The 25,855-nt window shown below is 35.6% G+C and overlaps 1 protein-coding gene and 1 long non-coding RNA gene across 7 annotated transcripts in view; one reads left to right on the top strand and one right to left on the bottom strand.

The window, feature by feature from the left end:
- Positions 1 to 25,855, bottom strand: part of LOC146992797 (uncharacterized) — a 170,910-nt gene that overhangs the window by 13,533 nt on the left and 131,522 nt on the right. For 5 of the 6 annotated variants that reach the window (XR_015039085.1, XR_015039084.1, XR_015039087.1 and 2 more), the window contains 2 exons: positions 7,614 to 7,730; positions 7,354 to 7,436 (listed from right to left, as the gene is read on the bottom strand). This is a non-coding gene — a long non-coding RNA (uncharacterized LOC146992797). Of the gene's footprint in view, positions 1 to 3,825; positions 4,182 to 7,353; positions 7,437 to 7,613; positions 7,731 to 25,855 lie in introns of all 6 variants that reach the window. The other variant, XR_015039086.1, reaches the window with a different exon arrangement.
- Positions 15,281 to 24,847, top strand: LOC146992799 (uncharacterized). The gene is made up of 2 exons (XM_085809496.1): positions 15,281 to 15,568; positions 24,544 to 24,847. The coding sequence occupies exons 1-2, from the start codon at positions 15,402 to 15,404 to the stop codon at positions 24,710 to 24,712; spliced, it is 336 nt and encodes a 111-aa protein (XP_085665622.1). The 5' UTR covers positions 15,281 to 15,401; the 3' UTR covers positions 24,713 to 24,847.

Below are 25,855 nucleotides of genomic sequence, written 5' to 3'. Positions count from 1 at the left end.
CATCCAGATGGTTGTTTCGTAAGAAAAAAGACGAGATTGGGAACCGAGCAAAGTTCAAAGCCAGATTGGTAGCAAAAGGCTATCTGCAAATGCCTGGAGTGGACATTCAAGACACCTTTTCACCAGTCATCAAACTCAAATCTGTAAGATTATTGCTTGCCGTAGCTGCAGAGAAAAACCTAGAAGTTCACCAAATGGATGTAACAGCTGCATACCTTAATGGAATCCTAGAAGAGGACATATATATGGCACAGCCAGAAGGCTGCATTGAGAAAGGGAAAGAACACCTTGTCTGCCACCTGAAGAAAAGCATCTATGGTCTTCGACAATCAGGACGTGCATGGAATACTTGCTTGAATGACTTCCTGATCCAGTATGGATTGAAAAGGTCAAATGCAGAACCTTGTATTTACTTTTGTCATGAGAAGAACATCATAATTGGAGTTTATGTTGATGACCTCTTGATAGTTGGAAACATGCCAGAGATAAATGAATTCAAGGAAGGCATTAAGAAAAGGTTCAGTGTCAAGGACCTAGGTCCTGCAAGCCAGATCTTATCCATGCGAATATGCAAAGAAGATAATGGGTCATACACACTAGATCAAATCGTTTATGCATCAGAAATCTTAGAAACATTTAAAATGACTAAAGCAAAATGTGCATCCACACCACTGGACCCCAGCATAAAATATAAAAATGTAGATGAACAGCAGTGGGAAGAAATCAAAGAAAACAGCAAGGGAATCCCTTATAGACAAGCTATAGGAAGTCTTCTATATTTGACTTGTGGTACTCGCCCAGACATGGCTTATTCTTCCACTTATATGAGCCAGTTCAATGAAAAACACACGGAAGAACATTGGAGAGGTGTGAAGCACATTCTAAGATACCTAAAGGGAACACGACACAGAAAGTTGAGATTCCAGAAGACAGGTGAGCCACTTCAAGTCTACTCAGACGCTGACTGGGGAGGTGACAGAACTGACCGTAAATCTTATAGTGGTTATATAATGCTACTCGCAGGTGCTCCAATCTCATGGTCGAGCAAGAAGCAATCCACAACAGCTTTATCGACGACAGAAGCAGAGTATGTGGCAATGTGTCACACTGCCAAGGAAATCCTATGGATTAAAAATTTGATCAAGGAAATCTGTAGTGAATTAGCTGCTTCACCTCAAAAAGTGCTAGTCGACAACCAGGGAGCAATCTTCTTAGCAAAGAACCATGTTACTTCTGAAAGAAGTAAGCACATTGATATTAAATTTCATTTTCTGAGAGACCTAGTGAAGGAAAATGTGATTATATTTGATCATGTGCGATCCAGCGACAATCTCGCTGATCTCCTAACTAAGCAGACCTCAAAAAAACTTTTACGTGACATGAACTATGCCGGGACTTGTACGTAAAAATGATCTCCTTTGAAGTTTACGACTGATAGTGTCTGCGTAGAGACTTGACTTAAAATTTCAGAAAGAAGCCTAGATACAAATTTTTCTTAATTGCTTTTATGTAAACATTGTGTTTCCTAGTATAACTTAATATGTGTTCATTTAATGATGTAATTCATAAGTAGAAGTCAATAGTGTTTAAGCATGTAATAGCAGCTACATTGTTTTTCTGTAAATGTGTACAACCACAGCGTGATAAATTTTTGTGGAAGTATGTAAGTATCTTGCAAATAGTGTGACTGGCAAGGGGGCGTGTTAAAAATATATGTAAATGTGCCAGTCCCAATATTTACTTTATGAGAATTGGCAACAAGTTTTGTTGTCATTCTATCCCTGTCTGGTGTGCATAGCTGTGGTTGCTTGTTCCCATGTAACCTGATATTCCCAATATATTTTTATTTGTTCGACCTGGACTATGTCATTTCTTTAACCCACGACTAATCTCGATTTTTAACAATGCAAATGATAAAAGTTGTGCACACATTGGATCATGTGGTATGCATATGCAGGCGTTAAAAGATCAGCCACTTTCCCTTCTCGTAAACAGCATCTGAGGGTTTATGAAGCATTGGAGACTTTAGAAGAAAAGTGGAAAATTCCACTGAGATGTCGGCGAGTTCAATACCATCAGTTAACAACCGAGGAACGTGACCGTATTATCGAACTCCATGAACTTGGTTTGTCACTGCGCACAATAACCACTTGTGTTAGGCACAACATATGTACCATCCAATGCTGTCTCAAACGATGGATTCAGGTCAGTGCACGTGAACGTCGAAGAGGAAGTAGCGTGCACAGGTGCACATCAGAGAGCAAAGACAGGCACATTCGGCGTTCAAATAATGGAGACCCTTTCTCTAAATCATGTGACATCAGAAGCTGGTTGCCTCCAAGAGCAGGTGGATCTGCGTCCACCCAAATTATACGGTACAGACTGCATGAAGTACACTTACATTCATGGGTACAAGCCACAGAGACCATTAACTGCTGAGCACAAGACTAGATGCATGGTGTGGTGTCAGCATCATAGTGCATGAACCATCGAATGGCATCAGATTTTGTTCACAGATGAATCTAGTTTTTGTCTGTGGAGGAATGACAGCCATCAACGAATATGGTGGCAACCTGGAGAACACTATGAAACAGCCAATTTTGCCGAGCATCACAGAAGGCATAGTGTTTGATCACAAAATGCCACTGGTACACATTAACGGCAGTTTGACAGCGGACCACTGTGTCATGAGAGTTGTGGAGCCTGTTGTTCTGCATGGTTGCAGTGTGCACCCAAAACGGTATTCCAGCAAGACAATGACAAGCTGCATGTTACACGGCATACTCATAACAGTCTGACCGGATTTGACATCCAAACCTGGCCGGCAGCCTCTCCAGATCTGAATCCCATCGAATATCTCTGCAATGTCATTGAGCACGATATTAACCGAGGACCAAGGCTGCAAACCCTGGATGATATGCTTACAGCAGTGGATGTGGCTTGGCAAAGGCTACCTCAGGCAACCATCAATAAAGTCATTGACAGCATGCCTTACCGCACTGCAGCCTGTATCGCTATCCTAGGTGGGCATATTACATACTGAATAAATTGATTTATAATGATTCTATGTGTCTGTTTTTTTATTCATTTGTATATCCATCTCGCAACTCTCGATTGAGCAATTTGCATGATGCTACGAGCATACTTTCTCCGTGTTGCAATTTCTTTTTTGAGGAGTGTATTCCAAGATGCATGTATATACATGTTCTTACAGACGCAGAAAAAATATTTTAGACTCTATATTTATACATATATGGCCTTGTCAGTCAGTGAGTTTTAAATGCTAGTAAATTACATTGCAAAAATCTTAAATTTGAGAATTATTTTCTGCTGTTTTCATGTTTCTGTTTTGCAGTACGCTTCACATAAGACGTTTTGAGTTTACAGAAACTTTTTTTCATTTCATAATTATTCATTTTGATACTGAAATATTTTATAAAATGTTATCATTATTTTCATATTTCCAATGTAATTTCTATTTTAGACTTTAATTTAAAATTTATGCGCTATATATTTCCAGAAATAAATGCAATTTTTATTATTACTGATAAAAATATAATGGAGAGTACTAAGAAGTTTAAAACCTGCAGGAAATCTTAGTGGTCATGCTTCCAAACACTAACCATGTCCTTTACTGCTTGGTTTCAGGAAAACATGGCAATAAATCCAGTTTTTATCTCTGGGCTACTGAAGTGTGAGGGGTAAAATCAAACTAACACATAGATTTAAATATTATTATGAAATGTAATCAGTTTTTCAAAGTTTAGGAATCAAAGTACATTTTCTATTTCGGGATTTCAGAGCTGAAAGCGTGTTGTGACTTACCTCACTTGTCTGACAGTAACAACAGAACAAGCCCATGAAATTTATCTACAAAGGAATACAAGATTGCACTTGTCATTGGCAAGAACCTTGAGCACCATACAGGTGACAGTACGACTTTGCTCATTTTCTTCCCCAATTTTGATTAAGAGTATCCCGGGGGGAGGGCGAGGATCGGCCATTCCTCATCCTGACACCAACCTCTTGAGTTACTTGTGGCTCTGTACACATTTAGAGTGCCACCATGCTGCACATACACTATACAGTTACAAACATCCAAGCCTTCTCAGGGATTTGAACCTGGGTCTTTCGATATGGTAGACAGCATCACTAACCACTATCCCGACTGGGCATCAGCCCTGAAAGTAGAAAGTTGTTACAATAAAAAATGTTAAGTAGGATAATTTAGTGCCTCTGAAGATGTTTTTGAGCTCCCACATTATGCAAAAGTATTTTATGAAATTTTTATTGGGGTTAATGTTGTTAACTGTTTCAGGATAGGATTTAGGTTTCAAGGTAGGTACAAATTTGGAACTGCTTCTGTTAGATGTTATTTTGCGTTTGCTAGGAGGAGGTATTTATTAATTTGTGGCTAGCACTATTATTATGTTGCATATTAATGGTTTTGATGAAGCTCGGTTTCTGAATATTTTTGGCAGGCATCAATTCGTAAAATATGATAAAGAATCTGCATTGCTTAAGAAAATTTTACACTGAAATACATTTTTTTTTTTTTTTTTTGATTTCCTGAGTAGTCTGAATAATAATTTAAAAATAAAATATTCCAATGAAAATTAAGTTTCCATTCAATCGGTTATTGCATGTGACTTTTTATTACCTTCTCCTGTTTTGAAATGGCAATGGCAACTTAAAGATATTTCTAACACAAAATAAAATAAGAATTAAAAGCTTTATGTTAAATTAAGGCTTTAAATCATTAAGCATAGTGCTGTGACAGGCTCCTTGATGTTGTTGATTTTGGTGCACATGCATAGATGAATTTTAATCTCTCTGTGCCTGTCAATTTTCTCTTAGGCAATACCCTTTCAAACGAATTTTTGTCTATGGTGTTTTTATGCTTTGTAAAGTATTATTTCATTTCCCATTCAAAATCTTTCCTTACAGTGAACTAATAAATCTTAATAGTGTTATTTAAACTATAAACTTTCTCTCTGTAAGTATAAATATGTTTACTTAAAATTTATTATTGAACTTTTCTTTCAGATTTTTTTACACACCACCTCCTTTAACCACCTTATACATCTGTCATCGGTCTGGAGAGTAGAGGAAGTTGACATTCAATATGCTGCAGAGCAGGGCAATGATTGGTTTAATGATGATGAGTTATTTTTCAGGGACTCTGATGATGATATTGAAGAAGAAGAAGATTTAACTTGATTTTATCATCAAAGAACTTTTATAATAATCAATGATGCATTTTGGCTAAAGTTATATGTAATATTTTTGACCAAATTTTATTATAAACATTTTTGCTAAAGTTATATGTAACATTTTTTGAAATTCTTTGAATAGTGACCACTACATTTCTAAACATAAAAAGGTTTACATCAGTTTACTCCTTTTCTTATATTAGTAGTACATTAATCTTATGATGAAAGATTTTCTTATCTGGGATGGGCAAAAAACTTTATATCAAATCCTGAATATTAACTTTCTCACAATGTACACTCACGCCAAAAAGTATGAGCAGGAGAAGGCAAGAACTGGCAGACATAACGTAGACATATTTGCTTATTTCAGACTTCCGAATTCAGGCCAGTATGGAGTCAAGCCAATGCAAGAGGCAGAGGCGACGTTCATTTGTGGACAATCAATCCTACTTTAACTACTAGTGAACTACAAAAAGCTCTGTGCACTTTTATATAAATACTAATTAGCAATTAATAATAACTGCAGATTTGTTATGGGAAATATGAAATGCAGGAAAAATAAATACAAATAATAAAATTCCTGTACAGTAAAATATTTCCCAGCTTATCAAAAGACCATGTCTTACATCTCCAATTTTATACACATTGCTACAATTATCAGCACAGTTTTAGTACAATGCTTATTTTAATCATGTTTATGATTTATTTCAAGTTAAAACCTATCAAATTTTATTACATTCATGAATTTCTAAACTATGTATTTCTTGATTTTGCCTCTTTCCTTGTGTATTTTATTTGTTTACATGATTACAAATACATAACCTTCAAATATTCACTAAATTTTATTAGATCTTTTATAACTAAATATTCAACTTAAAATTTTTAAGAACACTTCCCGGACAGCCATCATCCACACCATAGTTTGTGTGCACATCTGCATCAAAATTTGCATGACTATGGGTCATTAAGAAGTGGCAAGACAAGTGAGGACAGGCCACAATCGACTCGCTCGGTCATTAGGCAAGAAAGTGTGTTGGATATGGTGGAGAGTAATTCAAAGACCAGCATACGTGCCACTGCCTCTCAATTAAGAATGTCTTGTGCCAGTGTTCAGCATGTCTTGAACACTTTGTCCTACCGCCCCTTTTTGTCTCCAAAGGGATCAGTTACCGATCCCTGATGACTATCGTGAACGTGTGTCTTCCGCACAGTGGTTTCTGGAAGAAAGTCCTCATGATGTTGCTTTCCCAGCTTATGTGTTGTTTACGGATGAGGCCACATTCAACAGGGATGGCATATTAAATTATCACGATCAGCATTTGCGAGTTCAAGAAAACACCTACAGTGTGTGGCAGGACTTCCAAGTTAAAGTACGGGTGGGTTTACTCAGCGCCTGCATATTTGGGCTGTTTCTTTTAGCATTCCAACATGATGGGGTGCCTGCTCATTTTGGACAGGACGTTCATAGCTATTTGGACAAATCAGCCCTGCATCAATTGAGCTGCTACTGTCAAAGAAACTCCCAGTGTGTTTGAGCATGTCTGGCACTCAATGGTCCGTTGGTGTCAGGCATGTTAGGCGTCTGATGGTGCAAACTTTGAGCATCTCTTGTAACATTCAAGCTGTCGTACACCATTTGTATTCATGCCCAATAAATGTTTCAAACTCCCTTAACAGGCGTACGTGGTAGAAGATGGGATAGAAAACTCTTGTTTCCTTTCCCATCTTCTACATCCGTTACCACTTACCCATGACAATGATGCGCATGGGATCCTATGTCATTTTTAATCCTTATGATGAGTCCCACCTTTCCCCAGAAGATTGTCGCAAGATTTACGGGACACCCTGTATAATTACTGAAATAATTAACTACAGTTGGCATATATCAAATGATGTCAACTCTCGATAAATAGAACTTAATTGATTTGGACAAAAAAATTATAATGATTATTATTATTTTGATTACATTAACCAACTGTCAGTTTTCACTCATTACTGCTAAGTTCATGCATCTCACACTATTTTCAACATCATTTCAATTAGAACAAGCAGTTCAATATTAGGTTGATATTTAAATTATTTAAAGAATTATTTGCAAATGGAATGAATAAATTGGCTATAAAAACTTATATTTCTTCACCTTCGTATTATTCACTGTACTTGCCAGATTGTTAGATGGGCCTCTGAATTTCAGGCATCCAACAGACAAAAAGGATTCAATTCCAAAAAAGTAAAATGAATAAATAATAAATAGCTAGCAAATAATTTGAAATTATCAACTTCAATTTATTAATAACACATGTATTCCTATGTAAATTGGTAATTTGGAAAAATTTATCTTTTTTTTTTTTTTTTTTTTTGAATCACTAGATAATGGGGAACAGCATTAAAACACTCACCGCATCATGCCAACATAGTCTCCAGGCGCTTTCTCGGGATTTCTAAAGCTGAAAAGCTAGAGGCATGCAAAGAAGTCCTCATCGGATAAAGAAATGAAAAACCACCACTACTGCAGCACTAAAAGAGATGTTTCAAAACAGGTTACATCCTAATTTTGAATTCTTAATACAAAGCAGAAAACTTCATAAGACAGAAAATGAACTTTGAAAAATAAGATATCATCATTTTATTGACAGCATTTGAAAAGAAACCATAAGTAGTTTTCGAACTACTGAGAGAAAAAATAAGTTTACTACATCTGTTCTAGGAAATCAGGATGCATTCAAATAATGGGAATATATGGAAAAAGGTATTTTTAATCCTCTATACTTTATACATATTTTAACCAGATAATGCACTGAAAAAGAAATAATTCGTTGACATAATCTGATGCTGTAATGTAAAAAAAAAAAAAAATGCTTTCTTGCTGTAGTCTTAGGTAAATTATCTTAACAGATAGGGAATGCTCTCAAAGTGATTACTTCATACGAATGCCTACTTGTCAAAAGACTAGCATTTCTGAGAAAACAAACATAACCCAGGATTAATGACTAAATTACAATTTCATACAACAATCATTCCCTAACCTGACCAACAAAATCAAACAACAGTTTTACGCATATGTGTTAATTAATATGTTGAACTTCATTTGTTTTCCAGAATACATGTGTGGCATTATATTATGTTAATTAACCGGTTATTATGGTTTAAACTTTACTGTCCCTTCTTTCGGTTTCCACGGCAGAATGCAAATTAGCTTGCGTGTATTTAAACTGAGGTTTTAAGATTATAAAAACAGAGCGCGTTCTGACTCCCGAGGTCCCGTTAAGTTGCTGTTAACTCAGATAAGAATTGTAGACTTCAGTCTTCCATTATAATTGCCGGTATTTGAATAGTTATGCTGGTTGGATTGCAAGAAAACTTTGTGTTAAATTGAATTGTTTAGCCTTTAACTACTTGCTTATTTTAAATTTGAACTTACTGTTATTCAAGTTAGCTCGCCATAAGTGTTGGCTGAGTTGTAAGCACAAGGTACGCCTTGTACATCTGCTTTGTTAGCATTGAATATTTTCTAAGCTTGATTCTGCACTTTCAACCCCAAATACATTAAATCAACGATTCGAAAATGTGAGTGGTACCCCTCTGATCAATGGGTATTGTATGCTACTTTAGGCCCATAAGAGGCTGCATGAAACTCCAAGTGATACTGGGAGGCGCTAATAATTGGTACACAGTTTAAAAGTGTTTATATGTCAGAATTCAAACTATCCCTCTGCTTAATTTTCCGGGAGCATATTATTTGCAACTGATACCTGTATCCCCAACATGATCCGTTGGTTGCCTTGGTCTAGCGTTAGCGTTTTGTTTTCATGGAACACGCCTCCCTCCCCCCGCCCCCAGGAAGCAATGAGAATGCATCAGAGCCGGTGCTAGGCTTTTTGCTGCCTGGTGCAAGCTCTGCAAATTCTAAATTCTGGCACCCGGTTTCTTCCAAAAATTGTAAAAGGTTTGCCACCTGTAAATTCTACCGTCTGGTGCAACTTTACAGGTAGCACAGCTTTTGGCACCAGCCCTGACCTGCTTTTATTACTAAACCGTCTACAGTGCGCAACTGTGGCCTGAAATCTTCTCATGATAACTACTTCTAAAGAAGATAAACATCGACTGGAAATGATAATGGCTGTCTTTGAGAGAATTCTGTATATATTCCAAATTCTTATCTGTGCACACAAGATGGATACGGGTTTCAGGTGGGTGTATGCAATGTTTGACTGGGGTTTTGGGGCTCTTCCTCTGTGTAGTCTACTCAGAGCCGTCTCTTCACCCACACACAGGATGATCATTGAGAAAATTCAAGAACTAATTGTGACTTTGGAAGTGAAGAATGAACATCAACACTCTCTGGTTAGGTACAGGGGTTTCATGAACTGGCCACATCCTTGACCCTCCCTTCACAGAATATTTCCGGGCCATTTGGTGGGCAACGTCGACACCAAATTTTGTTGAGTTATAAAATGATATTGTTTCTGGAAGCATTTTTAGGCGATTATTGTCGATATCAACAGTGGGATGAAGGAAGCTCAATAATAAGACATTTTTGCTGGTTTTACCCTGATAAACTGTCAAAGTTATATCATTATGCTCCAGTAACAATGTATCTTACAATGGCATTATTACTTTTTTCACTAATTCAGGTACTTCTTTACGATTTTGTTTCTTCGTTCTAGTTAAACTAGTAATCTTCATTTTTTAACATTTGAGACAGATTTAGTGTAGTGAAAAAATTATCTGTAATGATATTTCTTCCTTTATTTTTGAAAGTTTCTATCAAACGCAAAACGACGTATTCAGACAAAGGTAGGTTTTAAGGACGTTCCTCATCTTTATCCAAATATGGAAAACCATTGAGCACGTATTTACTTTTAACATCAGCGGCAAGCCAGAACTCGATACCAAATTTATTTGGTTTACTTGGCATATATTGCGTGAAATAACATCAGGCTTTAGACGAAAACTGCTGTTCATTAATATATATATATATACATGCTCCTGATTTATAGCAAGTTATCGAATTTTCAATAAATTTCTTCCAAACTTCAGAACTGAAACAGAATTTATCTGTTTGAAGGTGTTCAGACCATGTAATGTTTTTGTCGAATTGCAGAAGTTTCAAAAGTTCTCTGAGTCTATCTCTCGCCATAGTATCGCGGAAAAAAGGTGGACCCCAAACAACAGATCATAGATTATCAAGCTCTATATTATTTGCACCGTATATACCTCGAGCATACACAATTGATATAAAAGCATCTAGTTCGTCAAAGCTGTTGACCATTCATTTTTCCCCAGTTGCCAATGAGCTTCTTCCTCTGCACAATTTTTGATATGACGAAGCATAGCCTCATCTAAAAGTAGCCTCCATGAACTATAATTGCATAGCCATTTTCAATATTTCGCTTTGCATAACTGTTTGGGCCATTCTTTTCTTTGAAAACATCACGTTCAGCAATTCTTCTATGCATACAACTTCCAGAAGTGATGATTTCCCATCACGTTCCATCATTCGTAACAAAAGTTCCAGAGTTCGCTTCACCTGAATTTGAATCTGATAACTTTTTACTTTTATTTACACATTGTTCTTTCTTCCCAGAAGTGTTTTTTCTGCTAGTACATTGTACAGGAAAATTAGATACGGTATCTTCATCCGAGGAAATATTTTCTTCACCTGGAGGTAAATATTCATCATTGCTGATTTTTTATCATTATCGTTTTTGGATTCATTTTCTCATAATGGCCGCATATATTCGAGGGCCTTGCTAACTGTTAATTTACGTATATTTCTTCAAGCCATTTTCACCTAAGATCAATTTTATCTCTGGGGGTAAACAAGGTGGCAAAAATTGAACAGACACACAAACTATCAGCAAGGCAATGCGAAAAACCAGTTGTGTAGTCATAAAGAACCAGATGTGCCCCATTAGACTACCGCATTGGCTACAGTAGTATTGCATCACATTCCATTCAATAGTCCAAAACAAAACACATCAGAGGGGAAACAATCCTTGAACACGCATTATTTCTAGACATTGCTAAGGCTTTTGACAGAGTTTTGCTGGATGCTCTCACCTATAAATTACCCGCCCTGGGCTTCCCAGGCTACGTCATGAACATTATTAATTCCTACATAACCGGTAGATACTTCGACGTTCGCGTTTCTGGCACAAACTCCATGCTATCCAGGCTGATGTTCCACATCCACGCTTTAAAGGAACCATGCTAAAAACAAGTAGTATCCAATTAATCTCAAACTAGTCAAATTTATGACAATATGGAAGATTCATAACGTTTTGTGTTCATCAAATTGAGCTCCAATACTGTATTAAAAACAACAGGATTCAAACAAAGCGCATATACACTCGACTTCTGTTTGGCTGCGTATTTAACGGAAGGAAAAATAAGATTTTGCGAAAGCAATCTCGTGCAGCCATATTATACGAACGACTGCAATGCTGTGGAAGCATTAGGTTAATTTCATCAGAGAAATCTTTATTCAAACCAAATACGCACAATTTCTTCGGAGAGTTTGAATGCACGGACTGCGAAATTAAGACGAAAAATATCAGGTAAAAAATTTTTCATTTCTTTCCAGATATAGTGATATTCAGAGGCTTAAAAACAACTTTCTTTAAAAAAAAATATCTTCTCTTTTAACCTCTGGTACACATATTCATTTTCCCCTTCGTTGATTAGCATCATTCTCCCCTTTCTGATCGCATATGAGACAATACCAGCTATTTCACATAATTTCAATGATCTGTTGTTTTTATTATATCGCCATCGCACACTTAGGAACCTAAAACTCTGTTTTGTTTGCTTTACATACGCTGTTGCATTGTCTCACGCTGCTTCTCGTGATGTAGAATTTTGAGCTCTCTTAAAATTCAAATGTTTGAATTGGAATTTTTTCAGAAATACAGGGTGTCTCAAAATGTCGTTGGCTAACTTAACACGCTGGTATGTCATACCATTGTAATGTTCTAATCTAGAATTTACAGCTAAGCGTGTGGAACCTTGAGAACTGATAAGCGATTAATCGCTTTAGCTCAAAGAAGAGAAACTCAAGAAGGATTAATTACTCTTTATTGCTGAAAATAAAGTTCACAGATGACCCTTTCTCAGGACGTACATAAAAGCCTCCACTTGGGCTTGAACTCAAGAATACCAAGAAATAAAACTGAACTAATGCTTTGCAGTATCGTGTGGCCCCAACTTGTCAGCAACTGTGGTAGTGACTGCTACTAAGCGTAAATTTACACAGACACGTAAGAAGGGTTTAAAGCCCTTTTTATTCAACTATTAAAATAATAGCTGCGTCCACTTGACGCTCACAGACTACGCCGAGCCGGCGGTTTAACTGAAACAGAACGTAAAACTGAACAATAATGACTGGATGAATAAAATAGCGTTGTAGAGACATTAGGATATTTTGGAAGCCAAAGAGATGAAAAATTAGCAACCGCCTTCGCCGGGAATCGAACCACGGACCTCTGAATACCGGCTCAGTGTGCAGAACCACTACACCACGAAGGACGCTAGGAAAGTGGGAGAAATACCTTATATACTCCCCTTTTTAAAGGGCGACTAGGGTTTTAGTGGACCTAGTCGCCAAATCCTGGGTGTGGAGAATCATCATCCACAACCCTTTTAGTTCGGGCGCCACTGTAGAGACATTAGGATATTTTGGAAGCCAAAGAGATGAAAAATTAGCAACCGCCTTCGCCGGGAATCGAACCACGGACCTCTGAATACCGGCTCAGTGTGCAGAACCACTACACCACGAAGGACGCTAGGAAAGTGGGAGAAATACCTTATAGCGTGATCACTATCCACGAGGCTCTGAGATCTTAAACTAACCTAACCGCGTTCTAAAATACCGCTGAGATTCAGCGAGCTTACTAATTAAGCAGTTGAAGATTCAGCAAAAACTGCCGAGATAGGCGCACAGGCCGAAACGCGCGGTTCTTAAATTTCTACCTAGCCGCCTTCAAGTTCGCGATTCAAGAAGCACACCTGCAATCTCGTTTTCCTTCAATTTAAAACTCAACTTACTTCTGCTAAATTTGAATATACTGCGCGCTCTACTACAATTTACATACTCTAGCATTGGCAGTTCTAGGGAAAAGTAAAGGCTTGACATGAAAGACAGCTTAAACTTAAAATAAATGTTAGTTAAAATAAATATAAACCCTACAGCTTAACTAAAAAGATATCAAAATGCTAAAGGAGTTGGTCCCTTAAACGCTAATCAAGGGCCTGAAATACGGCCGAGAATAATAATAGCTTAGAGAGAGTGTAGGCAAAAGGAGAACGTGCGCTATACAATATCTGGCTCTCTAACGAAGTCAGTGGAACTTCGACTTTAACTACGGCTCTTCCTTCATTTGCATTTAACCGCGATTTCGAAAACACATTCTGGCAGAAAATCGTAAGCTGAAATTAAGAGCGACAGGAAAGTGGCTTTAACTAAAAATAACAAGTTAGGATAGACGTTTCACCGTGACAAGCAAGATTTACATAGGAACTTGTGTACGAAAATGCGAACGGTAGCCGCGAGACGATAATGTTCGCAAGAGCAAGAAAGAAAGGATATCGAAAGAGGTTGTTAATATGACTTTTATTAAAGAACATGGTTAAGTCACAGAAGATGTTCAAAAGTCTTTCCAATTGTCACAAGGCATGCTTCACAACATAGACGCATGGATTCGCGGGTCCGTTCAAAATGAGCAGATGTGTCACGGACACGTCCCTCCACTTCCAAGATCATGCCGACGAAATCCATGTCTGATGTTGCGGTCGTCTCGTACACCATAGACTTCATGTACCCCCATAAGCAGAAATGCAGGGGATTCAGGTCGGGGGATCAGAGCGGTCATGCGACTAATCTGCCACTGCCAATCCCGCGATCACGGTATGCCCTATGGAGGTATTCTCGCACAGTGCTCTTAAAATGGGCAGGCACTCCGTCATGCTGAAACAAGATTCGGCGTGTAGCTGCTGGGACACATCTGGTTGCCATCAGATCCGGCAACACTCTTTCCAAAAAATGTCCATAAAGACCCGAGTTAATAAACCGATTCATTCTTCTCCTGCAACGTCCTCGCCTAAAATGATCACATTTCCCACTCTCCCATAAGCCTGCGAACACTGCCTTTTAGCGGTCGCCATTGTAATTTTCGGAGCCAAATTCCCATGTAAATCTTATCTATTATGGTATAGCAGACCAACATGTAAAGTTTGACAACGACCTTTTAAAACACCCTCTATTTGTCAGCGTGATATATATAGCCTTATATTCCCATACACCACAAGCACATGCCAGCCTACTGGAATATTTGCAACGGATTTCATTTTTTGTGCACCAGTGGTTGTCATTAATACCCCGAATTGTTTTATGATCCTGGAACTCCATGCCTGCCATGCACCTGATAAGCTGACATGCAGAATTCTACGTGCGTGTCTCTTAACCTTAACTTGGTTTCATACCATCCACTCTTTAAAGGAACCATGCTAAAAACAAGTAGTATCCAATTAATCTCAAACTAGTCAAATTTAAGACAATATGGAAGATTAAACTCAAAATCGCTCAGCAACTCTTATTTCTTTCTATAATTTATTGACATCTCATGGGCTAGCTACTCCGAGGTTTTCGTTTTTTTTCCTGGGTATAATTCTGAATACAAATCAATTATTCTTAGACTATCCTACACAAAGGCATCTAGGCCCACGATAGAGAACATTTGTATTTTATGCCTTAAAAAAAATTACCATAAACCAGGATCCGGTGAAATTCTTATGGCCGTATAACGAATTATCAATTTCTGCTTGATAATTTTCATTGCCAATGATAGAAGAAATATAATCAGTGATTGGTTAAAATATTTTGCGTCCGTTACAACACTTATGTGCTACTTATGCTATGTAAAGACATAAACAGCAGAGAGAAAATATAACACCATTTATATGGACGGTTATGGTTAAAACAATGCTGTCCCTCAATATTTAAAAAGCAAAATGGCTCCCATGGCATTCCTTTTCCTCCCCACAAAAGAATTAGCTTTTATTTTATTATTAATTAGCTACCTGATTTTCGATTTTTAATGTGAATGTACGGTACGATACGATACGATACGATATGATACAATATCACATGACACACTTTCCTTTCCTGGAAAACTGCAACAGTAATAAAAAATGTTATACTCATTCTACTTCAGTACCAATTGGTCTTTGGATTTACCCATCAGTATGAATACATTTCTTGATTTCCGTGTGCTTTTATTCAAGATATTTGAAATAGGTATAGTGATTTTTCTCCTGTATTGGATCTGCAGAATTTCTTACATCTTCATCAAGAGGAAGTAGGTCCTACATTTACATACTCTATTAATATTTTAATAATAGATAGATCTGAGAAAATACATGTTTCCATAGTGGTTCATAATCATGTAACTGGTTTTTACTTTATTGCATCTGTTTCAGAAATAATGAAGATTTTTATTAATAATAGCTTTATTCAATATAAGCATAAAATTAACTAATTCATACTTTAACATGGTTTTGGCTAAATTATAATAGCTTGAATGCAGTTTTTCTAATTTCATTTTCACAAAAAACGTTAAAAATTTTTAGTTGGCGCATTCTGTGATTCTCATTCTGAATCGCACATAATTTGTACTACAGAAAAGCTTTATTATTCACCCAAATTTTTCTTTTGTAAAACAGATGCAGGTTTTAAATCAAATAAAACCTTTAGACTAGGTAAAATATTAATGTTCAGCATTACATTACTTTTCATTACAATTCGAATATAGACGTCAATTTCTCCAAAAGAAACGAGTTTCTTATTTAACATTTTCTACGCTTGTTTTAAAGAAAATGAAACGAAACTGATGGATTCTATATAAGAGACTAACAGTAATAAGTTAAGCATAGTTAGCATTCAATTTAATCTTACTAATTGAAAGTTTCTTCACCATTTTAATTAACTTAACAACTACATTAAATAATATTTTGGGTAATTCTAAAACGGTGACATTCCTTATGCAACAAAAGTAGAATTTGAGTTGCATCGCTTTAAACTAAGGGTCAGAATGCTTCATAAAATTTTAAATCATCGAAAGAAATCAGACTGTTATAATATTCTATACCTTTTACCAATGATCTACAAGTTTGCAAAATAATTTAACTTCCTAGCTGAATAACCCAGAAATATTTATTTATTAGGATCCTTTAAGCAGAATAATTTTAGTAAGCTTTAAAACAGAATATTTATATCAAACTGTTTCTGTTTTGATAATTTTCTAATCATTTTGAACATTTCATACCCAGAGTGAAATAAAGAAACAAATATTCCTAAATACAAACTGTTAGTTATAAGACTTTGAACAGCAGTTTTGAAAAATTATAATTAATATCTTAAGAAAGTGTGTGTGTGTAATTATGGCAAAGCCTCGAGGGCTATCTGCCTAAGGGTAGGGATGCCTTCGTGGAGGACTTTCTAAGGGAAACTGGCTCGTATACATGTTACACATGGGGAAAACCACGAAAACTCCCATGCAGCCAGCCCGTTAGCGGGATTCGAACCTCGGACCGAACTACCAGTGTTCATCAACTTTACCGCTCGGCCGCTGGTGGGCTATCTTAAGAAAGAAAAACTATCTTACTCAATATTAGCCTTGGACCAATTAGCTTGAGCATAAAAATGATTACTCATTTATGAGTATATATATAGCTAAAACAAACAAATATCTTAAACAAGCTTTACAACCAAATTTTAGCTTTCAATATGTGGTTTCTTTCTAAACAAAATCAAAATTAATGTTTTGTTCAAATTTTGAATAGAGTCAAATGCCCTTAATTTAAAGCATTTGACTATGACTCTATTCAGAAATTTCTTAAATCTATTTAGGTGACTTATTTGTCATTAAATATTATAAAAATTTAACTTATCTTCTAAATGACACACAGTAACAACATTCATGCTATGGAAAATGCAGTTTTTAATGCAGCTTTAGAATAATTGTATTCCAGACTTATGGTTTCTGTTTTCTTTTTTAGCTTCTGCACTTTTTCCTACTCTTTTTTTGTTGCCAACTCCCATTCTTTTTAATTTTATATAGATTTATATATGCTTCCAATGCAAATTTTATAATATATTTTTAGAAAGAAAACTACTTGTGGATGGATCCCAAAATGTCTCAAAAAGTATCTCAATAGCTATAAATGTGAAGCAGAAGATTCATGGCTGTACACCTAGTTTACCTTTATTACTGAATAATTTACTTTTAATGAAAAAATTAACACTATTCTTATATTCCAGATTACATACAATTAAATAAATTACTGTTATGAATAAAAACAACTTCTTAATAGCATAAAATCTGCTGTTATTGCCGTAATGTTGTCTTCTCCATTTCGCATTTTTAACAGAAAGTTTTGTTTTACATGATTAATTTGTGATCCTAATTTCTACACTGATGGCTGAGTGAATCCCTAAGCCAATTTATCATGAACTGATTAAACAGACATGTGTATATATACATACATATATAAATAAAAGAGTAACATTAAATTTAAATAATTCTCTTGCGCACTGCTGCAAGGAATGAAATTTGAACTTTATTTGTATAAAGCTAATTTAAATGAAAATTTTAAATTATGAAATTTTAATTGCGTACAAATAAAAGGTTAATTATTGATAAATTTACAATATCATTTAAATTCTGAGAGCATATGTAAATTAAGTGTCAGTATATAAAATCAGGGATAAATATATAATATTCCAAAAAATTATTCCCCCCCCCCCAATTTTTTTTAATTTGTTAAGACTAAATTAATTTACATAAGTGAATAATTGTTGAGCAGGCAGGAGACAGATCTTATCAAGGGGAAGTTGCCTACAAACCTAACTCTTCAATTATACAATTCCTGCTTCATCATCCATATAGGTATGGGTATAGTAATATTCAAAATCAAAAGTAAAACCAAATGTAGTGAATTACTTAAAAAAGAAATTTAAATTAAAGGAATTTTGACAAATTTAGTAAGCAAATTGGCTATGAATCAAAATATTGATTAAATGTTGATTAAATTTAGGAAAACCAAATTTTTTTTAGAAAAGTTTAAATAGTTTTTTAAGTATTATTTTTTGTATTTTAATAGATTATATATAGTTTATTTTTGGTTTAGATGCATAAGTAGTGTCGAGGAAGATTTCAATAGGCAGAGGTTTCTAAATTACTTTGGTTTTCAAATTTAATGATGCACAGTAATGGATTAGAAATCAGAAAAAGGCCTGTCAATTGCTTGCATTTTGCACCCAAAAAAGCTCTTACAGTAATTAATGCAAAGAATATGCCTGAACATGTGGCTAACATAGAACCAGAATATCTCTACCTTATTTTGCCTTCTAAAATGACTTAAGACAGTAAAAAGTGCTTTTCTGAAAATATAAAGGCAAACCATAATTGTTTTGCAAATAGTTTTAAATTGAAACTGGTCTTACTTTAAGTAAATGAACAATTTGATGTCCATTAGAGAATAAAAAGGTGTAATCGTGAAGTTCATGGATGTTCTATTTCTTAAAGGAATGCATATCAAACATGTATGCATTTTACCAAATTGTATCATATCAGAAATGACTAGACAAATCAAAGATATTGCAAAGATATATACTCTGGAGCAAAGAAACAAAAATTAATTTATTTGGAATTAATGGGAAACAAATTCCTTGCCAACCTGAAGCCCAGGCATAGAATTCAAAATACACAAGGAAAATTGTTAAAATTAGAGACAGCAGTCTTATGTTGTAGAATTTTTTTCTTGGTATGCTGTGGAACCAAGTTTCTTCTATAGATGGTATCACAACCAAAGATGTGGATATCTTGAAGAACACACTTACCATGGGCAGACAAATTATGTCACTAAAATTGCTTCATTAACAAGATAATATCTCAAGCATTCAGCAAAACAGACATGCTGGTTTAAATAAAATAGATTTTTCTGCCATAGCCTTCTCACTCATTAAACCTACATCCAACTGGGAATTAATGGTATGAATTAAAGACTGAAAAAAAAAATATCCCCATCAAATCAGAAGGAACCTAGAGAACTATGCACGATGCATCATGTTCAGTTCTTGCAAAATAATGTAAACCATTAGTAAACCCCACAGCAAACAATACTCCTGTCCTTGCAACTAGATATTAATCCTTCAGTGGGTGCAAAATTAAGTAATTCTTTCTTCCCAAATACATGCAATATCCTCAGTTGTAAATTTGTAATGTTACTTGAGCCCGTGGACGACTATCAAAGATTTTTTTTTTTTTTTTTTTTTTTGGTTAATAAAAAAACACCTGTTTAATTTCAGTAACCATCTGCAGCTATTCGTTTCTCGTTTTTTTCCAGTGCATATTGGGAATAGTTCAAAGAAAATTATTATGCAGCAAAACATTCTAATAGCTGGGGATACTTACATAATTAATAACTTGTGTTGCTAGGATCCAAAAATTACAAGTTTCATAATGATTCACTAGGCCAAGTGATTAAGGCAAAGCACACAAGGACTATTTACCTTAGTGGAGAAGGATGCTTTTGTGGAAAACTTGTAAAGGGAACTGTTTCATATTCACAATATGCACTGGAAACACAGTGAAAATTCCCATGCAGCTAGCACATTCGCCAGGATATAGCCCCAGCTGAAATTACTGTTTAGTGATCTTAGCACTTGGCTGCTACTAGGTTCACAATAAGTATGAATTTTAAAAAGTTAAATTATTCTTAAATGAGGAAAAGAAAATAAATGGTGTTTGTTTATAGAATAGTAGTATATTTCTCTTGCAAGAACAGAAATTAGATTTTACCATTTATGAGCTTCTACAACCATCAGACATGTATTTTATTATAATACTTTATGCTTAATATATTATTTCATATTAAGCATAAAGTATTATAATAAAACACAGTGTTTAGTGATCTTAGCACTTGGCTACTACTAGGTTCACAATAAGTATGAATTTTAAAAAGTTAAATTATTCTTAAATGAGGAAAAGAAAATAAATGGTGTTTGTTTATAGAATAGTAGTATATTTCTCTTGCAAGAACAGAAATTAGATATTACCATTTATGAGCTTGTACAACCATCAGACATGTGTTTTATTATAATACTTTATGCTTAATATATTATTTCATATTTTTCTTAAACATTCTTTGAATAGCATGCACTATATTACTAAATATAAAAAAAAAAAACTTTACATAAATTTTATTCCTTTCTTATATTAGCTCAAAAGATTTTCCAGGCTGGGATTAAATAAAATATGATAAGCCACTTTGGCAAATAAATGCAAATGAGGATGCTAACTTGTGGTTTGGCTCTCTGTATTAGGCGAGGCAGTGGTCTCGCAAGTTCCCTGTTGAGAAATAATTGCACAAACTCATCTACATCGTACCATTCTGGGCACCCCTTTCCCAGGGACGACAGATCAAAATTTGTAACACCTTTCAAACCGAACCACTAGAGTAATTAGAATTTCTCCGCCAATGCAGGATATTTAGCCTATGAAATGAGTAACAGAAGACTGGTTGTCCTGCTACTCACTTAAACCGCTAATGCTACTACCCTCTGGGAGAGCATACACTGCCCTTTTGGATAGTAAGTAGGCTTGGGTATTTTATACCTGCGGCGCTATGACTGTCAAAGTACAGATCTCTCTCAGTACAATCAACACCCCCTGGGGCATCATTTTGAGACTGACAAACTTTTTTAAAGTTCTCAATCTTATTCTTTTCATATTGCACAGACACACAGTAAAGAATATGAATAGGAGAAGAAGGTAAGTTGTTGTAGACACAATATATGCCAGTCCATTCACTTTGGGTGACTTTTGAATCCAAACCAGTATACAGTGAAGCTAATGCCCAGGGTGCAAGTGAAATTTATTGGTGAAGAATCAGTCCTACCTTAAACCTCTGACTGGCATGGAGTTTCACAAAGAAAGCCCAAATTTCTGAAAACTGCCAAGATAAAAAGGTATTTTCCTGATTTTAATGCCAAAATGCCCCAGGTACTTTATACCTGGATTTATGCACCTTTAGCTTTTTGGACATACACTCCTCAAAAGTGAAACAGCAATACCAAGAATGCACGTAGCATCATGCAAATTACAGGAGCGAGAGTTGTGAGGTGTTTATGCAAATGATAAAAGTTGTGCACACATTGGATCATGTGGTATGCATATGCACGCGTTAAAAGATCAGCCACTTTCGCTTCTCGTAAACAGCATCTGAGGGTTTATGAAGTATTGGAGACTTTAGAAGAAAAGTGGAAAATTCCACTGAGATGTCGGCGAGTTCAATACCATCAGTTAACAACCGAGGAACGTGACCGTATTATCGAACTCCATGAACTTGGTTTGTCACTGCGCACAATAACCACTTGTGTTAGGCACAACATATGTACCATCCAATGCTGTGTCACACGATGGATTCAGGTCAGTGCACGTGGACGTCGAAGAGGAAGTAGAGTGCACAGGTTCACATCAGAGAGCAAAGACAGGCACATTCGGCGTTCAACTAATGGAGACCCTTTCTCTAAATCACGTGACATCAGAAGCTGGTTGCCTCCAAGGGCAGGTGGATCTGCGTCCACCCAAATTATACGGTACAGACTGCATGAAGTACACTTACATTCATGGGTACAAGCCACAGAGACCATTAACTGCTGAGCACAAGACTAGATGCATGGTGTGGTGTCAGCGTCATAGTGCATGAACCATCGAATTGCATCAGATTTTGTTCACAGATGAATCTAGTTTTTGTCTGTGGAGGAACGACAGCCATCAACGAATATGGTGGCAACCTGGAGAACACTATGAAACAGCCAATTTTGCCGAGCATCACAGAAGGCATAGTGTTTGATCACAAAATGCCACTGGTACACATTAACGGCAGTTTGACAGCGGACCACTGTGTCATGAGAGTTGTGGAGCCTGTTGTTCTGCGTGGTTGCAGTGTGCATCCAAAATGGTATTCCAGCAAGACAATGCCAAGCTGCATGTTACACGTCATACTCATAACAGTCTGACCGGATTTGACATCCAAACCTGGCCGGCAGCCTCTCCAGATCTGAATCCCATCGAATATCTCTGCAATGTCATTGAGCACGATATTAACCGAGGACCAAGGCCGCAAACCCTGGATGATATGCTTACAGCAGTGGATGTGGCTTGGCAAAGGCTACCTCAGGCAACCATCAATAAAGTCATTGACAGCAGGCCTCGCCGGATAGAAGCCTGTATCGCTATCCTAGGTGGGCATATTACATATGGAATAAATTGATTTATAATGATTCTATGTGTCTGTTTTTTTATTCATTTGTATATCCATCTCGCAACTCTCGATCAAGCAATTTGCATGATGCTACAAGCATACTTTCTCCGTGTTGCAATTTCTTTTTTGAGGAGTGTATTCCAAGATGCATGTATATATATGTTCTTACAGACACAAAAAAAATATTTTAGACTCTATATTTATACATATACGGCCTTGTCAGTCAGTGAGTTTTAAATGCTAGTAAATTACATTGCACAAATCTTAAATTTGAGAATTATTTTCAGCTGTTTTCATGTTTTTGTTTTGCAGTACGCTTCACATAAGACCTTTTGAGTTTACAGAAACTTTTTTTCATTTCATAATTATTCATTTTGATACTGAAATATTTTATAAAATGTTATCATTATTTTCATATTTCCAATGTAATTTCTATTTTAGACTTTAATTTAAAATTTATGCGCTATATATTTCCAGAAATAAATGCAATTTTTATTATTACTGATAAAAATATAAAAATATAATGGAGAGTACTAAGAAGTTTAAAACCTGCAGGAAATCTTAGTGGTCATGCTTCCAAACACTAACCATGTCCTTTACTGCTTGGTTTCAGGAAAACATGGCAATAAATCCAGTTTTTATCTCTGGGCTAGTGAAGTGTGAGGGGTAAAATCAAACTAACACATAGATTTAAATATTATTCTGAAATATAATCAGTTTTTCAAAGTTTAGGAATCAAAGTACATTTTCTATTTCGGGATTTCAGAACTGAAAGCGTGTTGTGACTTACCTCACTTGTCTGACAGTAACAACAGAACAAGCCCATGAAATTTATCTACAAAGGAATACAAGATTGCACTTGTCATTGGCAAGAACCTTGAGCACCATACCAGTGACAGTACGACTTTGCTCATTTTCTTCCCCAATTTTGATTAAGAGTATCCCGGGGGCTGCAAGGATCGGCCATCCCTCATCCTGACACCAACCTCTTGAGTGACTTTTGGCTCTGTACACATTTAGAGTGCCGCCATGTTGCACAGACACTATATAGTTACAAACATCCAAGCCTTCTCAGGGATTTGAGCCTGGGTCTTTCGATATGGTAGACAGCATCATTAACCACTATCCTGACTGGGCATCAGCCCTGAAAGTAGAAAGTTGTTACAATAAAAAAATGTTAAGTAGGATAATTTAGTCCCTCTAAAGATGCTTTTGAGCTCCCACATTATGCAAAAGTATTTTATGAAATTTTTATTGGGGTTCATGTTGTTAACTGTTTCAGAATAGGATTTAGGTTTCAAGGTAGGTACAAATTTGGAACTGCTTCTGTTAGATGTTATTTTGTGTTCGCCAGGAGGAGGTATTTATTATTTTGTGGCTAGCACTATTATTATGTTGCATATTAATGTTTTTGATAAAGCTCGGTTACTAGATATTTTGGACAGGCATCAATTCGTAAAATATGATAAAGAATCTGCATTGCTTAAGAAAATTTTACACTGAAATACATTTTTTTTTTTTTTTTTTTTTTTCCTGAGTAGTCTGAATAATAATTTAAAAATAAAATATTCCAATGAAAATTAACTTTCAATTCAATCGTATATTGCATGTGACTTTATATTCCCTTCCCCTGTTTTGAAATGGCAACTTAAAGATATTTCTAACACAAAATAGAATAAGAATTAAAAGCTTTATGTTAAATTAAGGCATTAAATCATTAAGCATAGTGCTGTGACAGGCTCCCTGATGTTGTTGATTTTGGTGCACATGCATAGATGAATTTTAATCTCTCTGTGCCTGTCAATTTTCTCTTAGGCAATACTCTTTCAAACGAATTTTTGTCTATGGTGTTTTTGCTGCTTTGTGAAGCATTATTTCATTTCCCATTCAAAATCCTTGTTGACAGTGAACTAATAAATCTTAATAGTGTTATTTAAACTATAAACTTTCTCTCTGTAGGTATAAATATGTTTACTTAAAACTTATAATTGAACTTTTCTTTCAGATTTTTTTACACACCACCTCCTTTAACCACCTTATACATCCGTCATCGGTCTGGAGAGGTGGAGGAAGTTGACATTCAGCATGCTGCAGAGCAGGGCAATAATTGGTTTAACGATGATGAATTATTTTTCAGGGACTCTGATGATGATATTGAAGAAGAAGAAGACTGAACTTGATTTTATCATCGAAGAAATTTTGACCAAATTTTATTATAACTATTTTTGCTAAAGTTATATGTAACATTTTTTGAAATTCTTTGAATAGTAGCCACTTCATTTCTAAACATAAAAAGGTTTACATCAGTTTACTCCTTTTCTTATATTAGTAGTACATTAATCTTATGATGAAAGATTTTCTTATCTGGGATGGGCAAAAAACTTTATATCAAATCTTGAATATTAACTTTCCCACAATGTACACTAATGCCAAAAAGTATGAGCAGGAGAAGGCAAGAACTTGCAGACATAATGTAAACATATTTGCTCATTTCCGACTTCCGAATTCAGGCCAGTATGGAGTCAAGCCAATGCAAGAGGCAGAGGCGAATTTCATTTGTGGACAATCAATCCTACTTTAACTACTAGTGAACTACAAAATGCTCTGTGCACTTTTATATAAATACTAATTAGCAATTAAAAATAACTGCATATTTGTTATGGGAAATAAGAAATTCAGGAAAAATAAATACAAATAATAAAATTCCTGTACAGTAAAATATTTTCAAACTTATCAAAAAACCATGTCTTACATCTCCAATTTTATACACATTGCTACAATTATCAGCACAGTTTTAGTACAATGCTTATATTAATCATGTTTATGATTTATTTCAAGTTAAAACCTATCAAATTTTATTACATTCATGAATTTCTAAACTATGTATTTCTTGATTTTGCCTCTTTCCTTGTGTATTTTACTTGTTTACATGATTACAAATATATTAACTTCAAATAATCACTAAATTTTATTAGATCTTTTATAACTAAATATTCAATTTAAAATTTTTAAGAACACTTCCCGGACAGCCATCATTCACACCATAGTTTGTGTGCACATCTGCATCAAAATTTGCATGACTACAGGTCATTAAGAAGTGGCAGGACAAGTGAGGACAGGCCACAATCGACTCGCTCGTTCATTAGGCAAGAAAGTGTGTTGGATATGGTGGAGAGTAATTCAAACACCAGCATACGTGCCACTGCCTCTCAATTAAGAATGTCTTGTGCCAGTGTTCAGCATGTCTTGAACACTTAGTCCTACCGCCCCTTTTTTTCTCCAAAGGGATCAGTTACCGATCCCTGATGACTATCGTG

This window comes from Stegodyphus dumicola, chromosome X2, assembly GCF_044657685.1.
Source record: "Stegodyphus dumicola isolate Sdum_Otavi_A_Nest chromosome X2, ASM4465768v1".
NCBI classification, from domain to species: domain Eukaryota; kingdom Metazoa; phylum Arthropoda; class Arachnida; order Araneae; family Eresidae; genus Stegodyphus; species Stegodyphus dumicola.
This window is presented reverse-complemented; position numbering and strand designations above follow the sequence as displayed.